This window comes from Sorex fumeus, unplaced genomic scaffold, assembly GCF_029834395.1.
Source record: "Sorex fumeus unplaced genomic scaffold, SorFum_2.1 ptg000054l, whole genome shotgun sequence".
In the NCBI taxonomy this organism is placed as follows: domain Eukaryota; kingdom Metazoa; phylum Chordata; class Mammalia; order Eulipotyphla; family Soricidae; genus Sorex; species Sorex fumeus.
In genome coordinates, this window is record NW_026606111.1 from 25,189,856 (window position 1) to 25,203,299 (window position 13,444).

Below are 13,444 nucleotides of genomic sequence, written 5' to 3' on the forward strand. Positions count from 1 at the left end.
CCCGCGGGCACTGCCAAGCTCTCCGAAATTGTGCCGTGCTCTTCGTGTGTGTGTGTGTGTGCGCGCGCGTGCTCTTCATTTCTGAAAAATTATTTTTATTTGAGGGAGGGAGCATTCTGGGTGGTGCTCGGGGTACAGTGTTGGGAATCGAACCGGGGAATACCTCACCCACAACCTGCACTCTGGCCTTTGGCGTTATCTCCCGGGCCCTGTGCTACCACCTGGAAGAGTGATGTGGAATGTACTTCTCAGTCTCTCTTTGTGGCTCCCCCATTTCACTTGAAGGTTGGGGTCTGCCCTACAAGAGACAGAACAAGGCAGCAAAAATCACTGCCTTGTTCTGTTCTGGAAAGGATATTTGTTTTGGGTTTTGTTTTTGGGGGATTGGGGCTGTGCTCTGTGCTGCCGAGGGTCTACTCACGGCTCTGCTAGGAAAAGGGAGCACTCCTGGCAGAGTGCAAAAGACCCTGGCTTTGTGCCTGGGGGTAGCTGCCCAGTGGTGGAAATGGTGTGGGAGGACCACATGCAAGGCAAGCCCCTTAGCCCTGGACCCTCTCTCTGGTTCCTCAGCAAAGCTGATTTAAATCTTGCTCTCCCTTTGACTGTGGCTCCACCAGTTTAACAAATCCCAATCTCTTGTTGGTCTTTAAAACTTTGAGTTTGGAGAGGAGATTCTGTTTTTTGTTTTTTGTTTTTTTTTTTTTTTATGTTTTGGGCCGCACCTGGTGATGCTCAGACGTGTTACTCCTAGCTGTACACTCAAGACTCACTCCTGGTGGTGCCAGGGGGACCCTATGGGTTGCCAAGGATCAAACAAACCCAGGGCTGGCCGCATGCAAGACAAGTACCTCACCAGCTGTGCTATCACTCTGGCCCCTGGAGAGGAGAGTCTAATGATAATGGTACAAAGCCCAGCATCTCTGGCCTGAAACAATTCTCAAGATGCATGTAGGGATGAGCACAGAAACCTTGGCTTCTCTCTGCACTCAGCTGAGGCAGTGTCAGACGGGACCTGGCTGGGCTGACCCTACACCCCTACACACACACACACACACACACACACACACACACACACTCAGGCAGGACCTAGCTGGGCTGACCCTACACACACACATACACACACACACACACACACTCACACACCCTCAGGCGGGACCTAGCTGGGCTGACCCTACACACACACACACACACACTCCTGTCCCCGCTCTACTCCTTACCAGCAACCCCTCCCAGATGTGTCTCTCCTGCAGAGGAAAGGCAAGTGCAGCAGAGCTGTGAGTGAGCGCAGACAGCCCTACCCAAGTTCGGCTACTTCTTTGTGTGTTCGTTTGGGGCCCACACTCAGCAGTGCTCAGAGCTTACTCCTGGCTCTGCACTCAGGGATCACTTCTGGCGGGGCCCAGGGTTTGGGGAGACCCTAGGGAGTCAGATTAGGGTTAGGGTTGGGTAAAGGATTAGGTTTCTGTAGGAGTTAGGTTTTAGGTGTGTGGTTTTTGTTTTTAGGAAGGAGGAAAAGTGGAAATACAGGAGGACCTGAAAAAACAATTCCAAGGGAGATTGGCTGAGGGGTGGGACTTGAGATGCCATCTGCACTCCCACACGACCTCTTCTAACCCCATTGCTCCTTTTCAATTCCGTCAGGCCTCTTTGCCCTGAGAGCCTGAAATTCAAACTGGGCAGTACCAAGGCCTGGGCCTAGAAGTTTAATAGTAGCAAAGCGGCAGCAACAGCATTCCCTCACCTGCATCCCACTTTCCACATACCACAGATACTGCAGGGGTCCAAAAGCCTGCTCAGGTGGTTAGAGAATTATGGCAGATACTGATGTTGAAACAAGGTGTGAGTTTCCTTACAAGACTAAACAGTCTAAGAATCTCCTCTCTACTCCTATGAATGCACCTTTGAATCCAGTGGAAAGAGTCAATCATAAGGGCAAGCTGTGTGACAGAGGGAGCACCAAGCTCTTTCAGCCCCAGCTTTCCAACAGAAGAGGGCCAAGATGAGCCCGGAGAGATAGTACAGTGGGTAGTGCACTTGCCTTGTAAATGACCAATCTGAGTTCGATTCTTGGAATTCCATATGGACCTCCAAACTCCGTCAGGAGTTATTCCTTAGCCAGGAGTAACCCCTGAGCATCACTGGTGTGATCAAAAAAACAAAAGAAAGAGTAAAAAAGTAAAGAAGGGCTGGATTGATAACACAGTGGGTAGGGTGTTTGCCTTGCATGCAGCAGACCTGGGTTCAATTCCCAGCATTCCATATGGTCCCCTGAGCACTGCAAAGAGTAATTCCTGAGTGCAGAGCCAGGAGTAACCCCTGTGCATTGCCGGGTGTGACCCAAAAAGCAAAAAAAAAAAAAAAAATTAATAATAAAAAATAAAGAAAAAAGGGTGAAAATTTAAAGAACCAAATCAGTCACAGGAAATCCACAGTGGCCAGCTGCTAGCATGGCCATCTGGGGCTTAGACAAAAATAGAGTCATGGTATTATCCAACAGGACCATAGACTGTGGAATAAAACTGAAAACAGTATTTCATTCATATTTCTATTAATTCTCTTTTAATCACTTCAACATTGTATATCTGGATTATTTATTATGCAACTCTAAGAAGTAAAATTTAACATGTTAATATGCATTTTTAGTTTCGTATCTTGGTGACTGATTGTACGCAACAAAGTGGTCAAACATATCCATCTAAATTTTTTAAACGCCTCATGTTAAAAGGTAAAGGTAAAGGTAAATGCCCTCCCGTTGATCGTCGATTTGCTCGAGCGGGCCCAGTAACGTCTCCATTGGAGACTTTGTTGTTACTGTGTCTGGCATATCGAATACTTTCGGTAGCTTGCCGGGCTCTCCGAGAGGGGCGGAGGAATCGAACTCGGGTCGGCCATGTTGGCCGCGTGCAAGGCGAACGCCCTACCAGCTGTGCTATCGCTCCAGCCCTAAACGCCTCATGTTAAAATATAAATAAGTAATTAGTTGGGGGCAGGTTGGGGGGATGGAGAGAGGTGACATTATACCCCTAAAGAATAACTCCTGGTGGGCTCCAGGGACTAAATGGGGTGCTGGGGATCAAACCCTCATTAGCCATGTGCAAGGCAAACGCCCTCTCCACTACACTATATCCAGCCCCCAGTAATTAGTTTTTTTAAATCAAGAGCACCAATTTTTGGAGTCAACTTACCACCACTAGAGGTCCTGGCTCTGCCAGCTCTGTGACTCTGGCTAAGCAACTTAGCTCTGGAGGTTGACAACCCAATGAGCTGGAGTGCATGCCTTGGATGCAAGAGACCCGGGTTCAAGAACTGGCACAGCAAGGTCTGCATAGCACCTCAAGGAGTAAAACCCAGCACCAAGCCAGGAAAAGCTACTGAACGTTGTCACATGTGGCCTACACACAGGAAAATAAAAAAGAAAATAAATAAAATTGACCTGCTTCCCAGATTCCATGAGACAATGGTTCATCCCCAGCCTGGTCCTAACCCATTATAGGCTTTCAGAATACAGGGTATCTTTTTCTGTTTGTTTGTTTTTTGGGTCACACCCGACAATGCACAGGGGTTACTCTTGGCTCTGCACTCAGGAATAACTGCCGGTGGTGCTCGGGGGACCATATGGGATGCTGGGAATCAAACCTGGGTTGGCCACATGCAAGGCCCTTCCAGCTGTGCTATTGCTCCAGCCCCCCAGGGTATCTTTTGGAAGAACAGAGCTCCCTGAAAGCTAGGCCCCAGGTCGCATCACACACAGCTGTCACTGCACGTGGTTGTGGAAGGAGGGACTGAGGCATTACACACACTTAAACTCTGTCAAGGACAGTTAGGCACCTGGGATAACAAATCCTTACTCTTTAAACTAGAACCAATTTGGGCTGGAGACATAGTGTAGAGGTTAAGATGTTTGCCTGGAAGTCAGTTTAACATGATCATGGTTTAACCCTCAACATCACAAAGTTCCCTGAGCAGCACCACCAGAAGCGGCCCCCAGCACCAGTGGGTGTGACTCCAAAACCAAACCAACCAACCAACTAACCAAATGACCAAAAAGATAGTAAAGCAGGTAAGGAGGGCACTTGCCTTGCACATGGATAACTTGGTTTGATCCACTGGCACCCCATCTGGTCCCTCCAAGCCTAGAGATCCACCAAGAATGATGCCTGAGTGCAGAGCCAGGAGTGAACCCTGAGTACCACCAGCTATGGCCCCAAAATAAAAAATAGAAATCAACAAGCACATTCCCCCTGCCAAAATGCTCGGGCAGTACCATCACCCTGAACCAGTACCCACAAGACTGAACCCTTGTAAACCCACCTCTTCCACTGACCTCAAAGCCAGCATCTCATTCAGCCCAAATTCAGAAGTGGTCAGTTCAACAAGAACATAACAGGAAACCACCTATTTCAGCACAGATCTGTTCCTAATGATCAGTGAAATGTCAGCCCTCGCCTTCTGGTTTTGTTGTTTTGCTTTTGGGCTACACCCAGTGGGCTCTGGGAACCATAGGGGGATCAAACTCAGGTCGGCTCTGTGCCAGGCAAGTATCCTACCTGCTGTACTATCATTCGTGCCCAGTCCTCTCCTTCTGTGAACAGAGGATGTATGAAGCCATTGTACTGCAGTGGTTCTGAGTGTAGCCCAACACCACTGTATTTGAGGACACAGCCAGCCATGCAAATTGGCTGGTGCCACCTAGACCCTGGCTCAGGACTGGGGCCGGGCCTGCCATGACTTGCCCCCTGAGGAATGCTGCCCCTAGCGGCTACTGAAGAAATCCCACACAGATCCAGTTTGGGAAGACCTCAATGACCCTTCCCATCAACTGGGACTAATTCTGAGGAGCAACACCACATACTCTGGGACTCCCAAGTGGGTGGGAGTGAAGCTAAGACTTCAGTGGAGCCGAAGTCCTCTCTACCCTCCACCCCCTCGCAGAAAAGCACACCCAACCTCAATCCATAAGAATCCCAACCCCAGACTCTGTCCCTGCCGTAATTTCTTTTATAATCATCAACTATGCTTGTCCCCAGAACACGCAACCCATCACATCACAATGATTTCAGCGCCAGCAAGTCTACAACCCACAGCTGAGACTGGACCCGCTGGGACCGAGAGGATGTGGGTGATAGAAACGCCCTGACTTGCCCTTGAGTCTTCGTGTGGTGGCTCAGGGGGGACTTTGGCTTGAGACTTGTAGTGTGGTGGAGAGACAGGTGGGTTCAAATCCTAACATGGTATTTTGACCATCATATAAATCAGACAAGAAATGTACCTCTGCATCCTTACCACAAGTCAGAGAAGTGACCATACCATAAGACCCCGTATTTTGGGGGGAGGATTAAATGAGGTAGCATACCTGCTCGGCAGGCCTTCATTTGCTTTCTTGATTTGAAATAATCGTGGTACTTACCTCACGAGACTTCTGAGAGGCTAACACCCCATCTTCCAGAACAGCAGTGAGCAGCAGGTCAGGCACGGGCTGTCATCACAGGAGGCCCCAATGCTTCATCTTTCCTCCCCCACAAGGCCTGGAGAGTCTAAGCTTTATCGTCAAACTTCCCTAGAGTTCATTTCCCTACACCATTCCAAGCCAATGATGAAGATTCACCAGGTGTGGAGTTCTTATTCGTGGGGACGAAATATTTAACACAAGTAAGCATACATACACTGAAATTTGCTGTGTATTTCATCTTGGCAGACATAGTCAGAAGCAGCTTGTTTTGCTTAAACTTCCTTGTGGATTTAGAGGTTGGGTCTCCAGTCTCTGACCAGCCCTAACCTGCTTTGGCACAGATGTGTCAGGCACCCAACCAAATAAAGAAACAGTCACTGCAGGAAAAGACTGTCATCACCAGCCACAAGTTTGTATCTTGTGCCTCGTGGGCCAAGAAATAGGTTTCTCTGGCAAGAAATTTTTACTATAAAATATTGGTTTATAATCAGCCAAAGGGGTGAGGGGAAAAAAAACATCCTTTTCTACTGAGTAGATACAATGTTGGTTAACACAGGGAGATGGCTCAAAAAAGCAGAGCACATGCTTTGCATATGGCAGGCCTGGGTTCCATAACAGGCACCACATGGTCCCCTGGGCACTGTAGGCACTTCCCCTCCCCCCCCCAAACCAAAGCAAACCAAAGCAGAGCTGTGAGGAACCAAGCACCAGGTGGAAAAGAAAGACCTGAGTGGGGCTGACTACACAGCAGGGTTGGCCTGGCACTGGTCAAAAGATGAGGCAATGGGCTGGAGCAATAGCACAGCGGGTAGGGTGTTTGCCTTGCACGCAGTCGACCTAGGTTCGATTCCCAGTATTCCCATATGGTCCCCCGAGCACCGCCAGGAGTAATTCCTGAGTGCATGAATCAGGAGTAACTCCTGAGCATTGCCGGGTGTGACCCAAAAAGAAAAAAAAAAAAAGATGAGGCAAGATCAAAGGTGCTTCCAGTGATGGGACCCGTAGGTGCCAGTGTGATAATCGGGCAAGAATGTGTTTGATGGGGGCTGGAGCGATAGCACAGTGAGTAGGGTGTTTGCCTTGCACACAGCTGACCCGGGTTCAATTCCCAGCATCCCATATGGTCCCCCGAGCACCACCAGGAGTAATTCCTGAGTGCAGAGCCAGGAGTAACCTGTGTGCATTTCCAGGTGTGAGCCAAAGAGAAAAAAATGTGTTTGATGACTTGTCAGTTACTCAGCTGTAGATAGTGAAATGCTATGAGCTGTCCCCGACCCGGGACCTCCAAGAAGTCAAGCTCTCTTTCTTGTCCACACTTTCCCCTGCACTGACAGAAATAAAGACCCATTCTGCAAAATCTGGACCCCAAGAAAACAAGACACACAGGGCTGGAAAGATAGTACAATGGGTAGGGTGCTTGTTTTGCATGTGGCCAACCTGGGTTTGATCCCTGACACCACATATGGTTCCTAGTACCACCAAGATTAATCCCTGAGTGCAAAGCCAGGAGTAAGCCCTGAGCACCACCCAGTATGGTCCAAAATCAAACCAGGAGAAGAAAACAAACAAAAAAAGACTCTGACAAGACAATTTTTTTTCTATTTTTATAACATTTTATATAACTCATAAAACAGTGCTTGTATAAAAATTCACACAAAGTTGCTAGAGAGCATACAATTTCCAAAAAAATGTCCTGGGTTGTTTTATTTTGTTACATTCAGTTTTCTAAGGATGCGCTCCAACCAATGGTAAAATGCAGACATTATGTGATACTTCATTATCTTTGGTAAAACTATGCTCATTATTTTGTCTCCTCACAGTATTAACTCTGATATCCACTTTGTGCAGGGACTGCTATCACTAGGATGTCAGAAAAACATTAAGGCTGGATCTACACGAGGCAAGTACTTCCCATCGGCAGTCAGAGCGCCTCAGCCCTCACCCCCCCTCTGCATAGCATTGTCCATCTGTCCGCCCAGCCAGCCAGGCAGGGCAAGCGTTTGCTGACCTGCCATCAGAGGCACTGAGACCACCTCTCAGCAAGGGTGGAGGGAGGTGGGAACTGAGGCCATCCCCACAGGAAACCAAGGGGCCCTGGTGGGCTGTGGATGGCCACTGCCACAGCTTGTCCATGCGCTACAAAGTAGATCCCATCGGTGGTTTGATGATTGCTGCTGATGTGATGGACCCCCACCCCACCCCCAAACTTAAAGAAAGGACGGCTGGGGCTGACATCACGGGTGGGGGGGGGGGCGAGGGGTTGCGGGGTGGGGGGCGTGGGTGCGCACCACCCATGACACTAGGCATGACATTTTCCCTGTCAAATGTTGGTTGTCATGTAGACACAGCCCAAGTGAACTGAAGCAGGATTAGAACACTGAGTACATTCATGACTATCTTCATACATTCGTTTCAAAGTTCCTAACCGAAAACGAGGCTCACTACCACCTATCGTGATTGGCTATTTTACTCAACATCAAAGTGTGCGCTAGCTCTTTAGTCCTCCCATACGAGGCTGAAACCCAAACAAACAAAACCAAGTAAGTTAAAAAACAAAACAAAACAAAACACCAAAGGCTTTTCGGATGGGGAGAGGGAGAGGGGTATGTCAAGAGACTTTTAAATGGAAAACATTATGTTTAGAGAAAGGTGACTATTCTGTACTTCTATTGCTTTATGTAAAGACTGCCCCTGGGGTCCACCTCTGCGGTGGGCAGGGAGGGCGGAGGGTCCGCAGGTGCGTCCAGGTGGGACACCAGAGGGACGGGGAACAGCTCCCAGCGCGCGCATCTCTCCGACAGAACAAGAACAGGACTCTAGAGATTTGGGGTGGAGAAGCCGTAACACGGGAAAGAGAGGCAGTTAAGGGAACCACCCAAATAACGGTGTCCAGAAACTCGACATGCGCTAGGATACGGAGAGGCGTTATTTCCCTCCCAGAACAGGGGACCCGTTGACTTCTCTAGAATGAGGAGCTATGACTTTTAATCATCAAGACGTGATTGTGCTTCGGAAGTGACAGGGTGACGTTTCCACCCTCGAGAAAGCAGGGCATTTTTCACATGGCTTGGAATCCTCTTGGACACTTGAGAGGGACCAGGAACAAGTCCCCTGGTGTGCTCCAGCCGGCGGGGCTGTGGGCGAGAGTCCGGGCGCCGTCTTTGGGTCGGGCGTTGTGCGCGCGGGCACGAGTGGGGACAGACTAAGGCAAGAGAGGAAGGCCCGAGGGAGGGGCAGAGGCGGGTCTCCCAGCTGCTCCGGTCCCTTCTTCTTTCTAGGCACGAAGAGGGTGAACGCGTGCTGGAGGTCCCCTGGGTCTCACTCGAGCTTTCTACGGGAAGAAGAAATGAGTGTGCACGTGCGGGCGGGCTCGGCTGTGCAGGGCCGCTCCGTCCCTGGGTTCCTAAATTTCAAATTATTTAGGCTTGCAGTTTCAACAGAAATCATCCGTGACACGGAAAAGTAAATGTACTCAAGGTAGATTGGCAACCTTCCATTGCTCTGAATCCTGTGTTGGATCGTACATATTACCAACTCTCCTCTGCCCCCCTCCCAAAGCCCCCCACTGGGCGCAGGCAAAAATGATGCCAGACAGAAATCGGAACTGAAGTCCTCATCCATGAAGAAAAATTCACAGATCGTTTCTATTATCTCTACATTTCTATATTAAGCCATTAGGTTGTTAAATCTGTCACATCCTACGAGGGTTTTAGGACTACCCTGTGTGATTGAACTACCTAACTGTCTAGGTAACTGGTAAGATGCACTCCGTCTGGGGTACACCGTTTCCTTTCTCCCTTGGCCATGTGGACCCCAAAGACGAGTAACTGGTGACTGGATCATTTTTAAAGACTCCCAGGGAACAGACGCTGGCCAGCAGCGGCTGGACATTGCCAATGTGTGGGGAGAGAGGAGCGATCTCTGCCACAGAGGCTACGCGAGCAGCCAGACGCAGGACAGTAGGACCTTCTAGGGTGTTCAAGGCAAAAAAGCTCTGAGTGAAACCCAGGCGGGGGCACTGGAGTTCCAGTTGAGGTGGCCTGTGTCCTTGTAAGGCCGGGCATCCCTCGATGGGCCCCCTGGCCTGGTTGCCCTGAGGACCACAGTTGTGCGGGGAAGGGGGGGGGGCGTTGACCCAGAACTGGTGAGGCACCTGCCATCCAGAAAATGCACATGGGGCAAGTAAACAATTCTTGGGGGCAGGGGGGCCCCCAAGGGTGGACCCATCCTGAAACCTAGCAAGAAGCCCCCCACAGCAGTTTTCCAAGGAAATGTGTGTGGCCTCCGCCCTTGCGTGGCTGTGTGTGTGTGTGTGTGTTTGTGTGTGCGGGGAGGGAAGGGTGGTGGAAGGCAGATGGAGACGGTGCGCTTCCACATTTATCTACATTCATAGCATCATATCGTCATCCAGTGTTCTCCTTACAGAGGGCAACCCCAGCCCGCCCTGCCGTGCACTCCCCAGGAAGCGGGGAGGAGCTGAGGTGGGAGGGTCCCCACCCCACTCTGCCCACCTTCCACAGAAGGGGCAGCGGAAGTTTCCAAGATCAGAAGTAAAAGACAAGATCAGTGAGCTTGGTCTCCTGGTCCCCAGGAGCAAGCCCCTCGCCAGCACTCACCGACACGGCACTTCTGACAATGTGGTACATTGGAAACCATCTTATATTAAAAAAAAAAAAAAAAAGACCAGCAATAGAAAATCATCTTACAGTACATCATCCCAAATATCTAAGATTCCTTTCTAAGTAAAATGGCCTCCGAAGAGACCGGTGATAATTACTTATTATTATCATTATTTTTTTAAAGGGTTTCATTTTTAATTAAAAAAAAAAGATAAAAAAATGGAAGATGTGAAATGTGGGAAGAGGATCAAGGGAGCTGCTGCTGGATTTGTGATTCGAATGGTGAAGGACGGGGGAGGGAGTGGACACAGCCCCAGGAGAGAGGAGAGGAGCCCCTGCCGTCCCCACCTCCCCAACACCCAGCCTCTCCGCTGTCACACCTGGGAACCTCAGCCACCTCTGGCCGCACCGCCTGAGAACGCAGGGCGGAAGTCGGAAGGAGGAGAGACCACACACACACAACAAGGCTCGTTTCTGGCGGCTGGGCGGGCATTTACGTGTGCAAATGGAGAAAGCCACTCCCCATGACATAAGGTGCGTGCGTGTGCATGTGTGTGTGCGTGTGTGTGTGTGCGTGTGTGTGTGTGTGTGTGTGTGTGTGGGCACTGCACGCTTGCTCGGGAAGAAACCTGGGTTCCCACTGGGTTCGCCCCCTCACTTCTCCACCTTCTTGGCTTTCTTCAGGATGTCGCACTTTTTCCGGTTGGGGCGCCGGCAGCGCTCGTCGATGCTGGGGATGCATTCGTAGTGCCACACCTCCTCCATCTTCTCCACGGGGTAGACGGCCTCCACGTAGTGGCGGATGAGCCGCAGGCGCGTGGGGTCCAGCTGCTTCTTGTTGCACGCCCCGGAGTGGTTGTACTGCAGCCGCAGGTTCTCGGCCGTGAAGAGTTCGGGGAAGAGCCGCACCAGGAGGCGCGCGGCGAAGTTGCCCACCGACAGGCTCTGCTGCACGATCTCGCGCACCTCCTTGTCGGACAGCAGGTAGAGGGGCGGCACGGGGAAGTCGGGCGAGGGCACCACCAGCTCCTCCAGGGGGATCTTGCAAAAGTCCTTGCTGCTTCTCTCGGGGGGCAGCGGGGGCCCCTCGAACTCCTCCCGGAACCTCTCGGGGTTGATAGCGTAGCTCGCCAACTCCCGGCACTCGGGGCTGGGCACGTGGACCTTGCGCTGCTGCTGGTACGAGCGCCTCTGCTCCGTGTCGCGGCGCCGGCAGCGCTCGTCCAGCTTGCCCACGAACTCCAGCGTCCACACGCGGTCGTTCTTGGCGCGCGGGTAGAGCAGCTGCACGTAGTGGCGGATGAGCCGGATGCGGCCCGGGTCCAGCTGCTTCTTGCCCAGCGAGCCGCTGCAGTTGTACTGCTTGCGCAGGTTCTCGTGCGTGAAGAGCTCGGGGAAGAGGTGCACCAGCAGGCGCGAGGCGAAGTTGCCGATGGACAGGCTGCTCTCGTAGATGCTGCGCAGCTGCTCCTTGCTCAGCAGGCACTCGGCGCCGCCCGGCACCTCGAAGTCGGGCTGCGGGATCTCCAGCTTGTCGAAGTCGATGGGCACCAGCCAGATCTTCTTGGAGCGCCGGCCGGGCCGCTCGCCCTCGAAGCTGTCCTCCACCTTCACCACTGAGATGTCGTCGGGCAGGCTGGCGGAGTCGTAGCAATCATCCCGGCCCCCCTCGCCCTCGCTGCCGCCGTCGGGGCCCAGGCCTTCAAGCTCCTCGTTGAGGCGCTGGATGCACTGCTGCAGCCACGCCTCGTCCTCCTGCATGTCGGGGAAGTAGATCTCCGTGTAGTTGCGGATGATGCGCAGCCGCTGCGGGTCCAGCGGCCGCTTGCCCACGTCCCCGTAGCAGCTGTACAGCACCGGCTCGCTGCCCGGCTTGGGGTGGAAGACCTCCGGGAAGAGCCGGTGGAGCAGGTAGACGGCGAACTCGCCGGGCGTGGAGGCCTCGTCCAGGAGCTCGGTGAGGTCCTGGATGTCCACCACGTAGTCCGAGGCGATGGTGCTGCTGCGGTCCAGCGACAGCACCTCCTCTTGCTCCTTGGTGTCCAGAAAGTGGCCCGCGTCCACCCCTGGCTCGGCCTCGAAGAAGCCCGGCGGCACGGCGCCCCCCGGCTGGCTGTCCTCCATCTCGCGCTGGGCCCAGAAGCGGCTGAAGAAGTCGTTGAGCTGCGGCAGGCACTCGGCCTGCCACACGGCCGCGTCCTTCACCGACGGGTAGTACACCTCCACGTAGTTGCGGATCAGCTGCAGGTGCAGGGACTCCAGCTTGCGCTTGGCGGCAAAGCCGCAGGCGCTGCAGCCGCGGGCAAAGTCCTGGTCGCTGAAGAGCTCGGGGAAGAGCTGCACCAGCAGGCGGCAGGCCAGGTCGCCCCCTGACAGGCTCTGGTCCACCAGCTGCTTGAGCTCGGCGCCCGTCAGCTGGTACTCGGGGGGCGGCTGGAACTTGGCCACCTGCTCGGGGGGGCTCACCTGCTTCTTGATGCGGCTGACCTCCAGCGAGAGCAGGTCCACCTTGCTGTGCAGCTGGGACATGTTGGAGGAGAGGGTGTTGAGCATGTAGAACATCTTCTGCAGCAGGAAGTAGAGGTTGGGGTCCCCGTCAGCAGTGGTGGCGGTGGGCCAGCCGCCGCTGCCGCTGCCGTCCCGCTTCTGGGACTCGTTGAGGAGCCGCAGCGGGGAGGGGCTGTTGCTGGCGTTGGCCTTCTCAAAGGGCTCGTGGGCGCCCAGCGCCTCCCCCGCAGGTGGGTTCTTCTTCTCCATGATCTTGTGGGAGATGCCGTACAGGGGCTTCTTGTAGGACGCGGTGGTGCCGTCATTGCAGGCCTCCTCGTCCCCCGGCCACACGGAGCCCGAGTTCCTGCCTCTGCCCGCTGGCTCCCCATTGCCCGGGCAAGGGGAGCTGTTCTCCCGGTTCCTCATGCCAGCCAGGAGTGCCTGGAAAACACAGAGACCGTGTGAGGGGGCTGTTCCGACTCGGTGTCCGTTCCGGTGGCCACTGCAGCCTGCGGACACAGCTGCCCTGCCCCAGGGAGGGTCACGGGCCCAGCCTGGGGTGCAAACCCATACCCAAACTGCTACCTCGCCTCCCTCCCGCCCAAAAGGGGACCAGGCAGATGGATCGAAGGCTCCAGATAGGCTGCAGTCTCTGCGCACAGGAGTGGGCCCCTAGCTGCACGATATCCAGTCTGCCCAATCTGCACAGATACAGCATCCAGGGCAGAGCCAAGAGGCGCGAGAGCTGGCCGCAGCCACTGGGCATGGGCATGGGAGGTGTGCAGGCCCCCGGTCTCCTCGCCGGTCTAGCAGTGCTTCCCCACCAGAGAAGACAAGAGAGAACATGTGCTACCCGCTGTACTATAGCTCCAGCCCCAAAAGCCAA

The 13,444-nt window shown here is 53.3% G+C and overlaps 1 protein-coding gene across 1 annotated transcript in view; it reads right to left on the reverse strand.

The window, feature by feature from the left end:
• Positions 1-10,406: 10,406 nt before the first annotated feature.
• BEND3 (BEN domain containing 3) overlaps positions 10,407-13,444 on the reverse strand; it is a 45,582-nt gene continuing 42,544 nt past the window's right edge. The window contains exon 4 of the mRNA XM_056125091.1: positions 10,407-12,999. Within this exon, the coding sequence (XP_055981066.1) occupies positions 10,723-12,999 (2,277 nt within the window). The 3' untranslated portion in view covers positions 10,407-10,722. The remainder of the gene's footprint in view (positions 13,000-13,444) is intronic.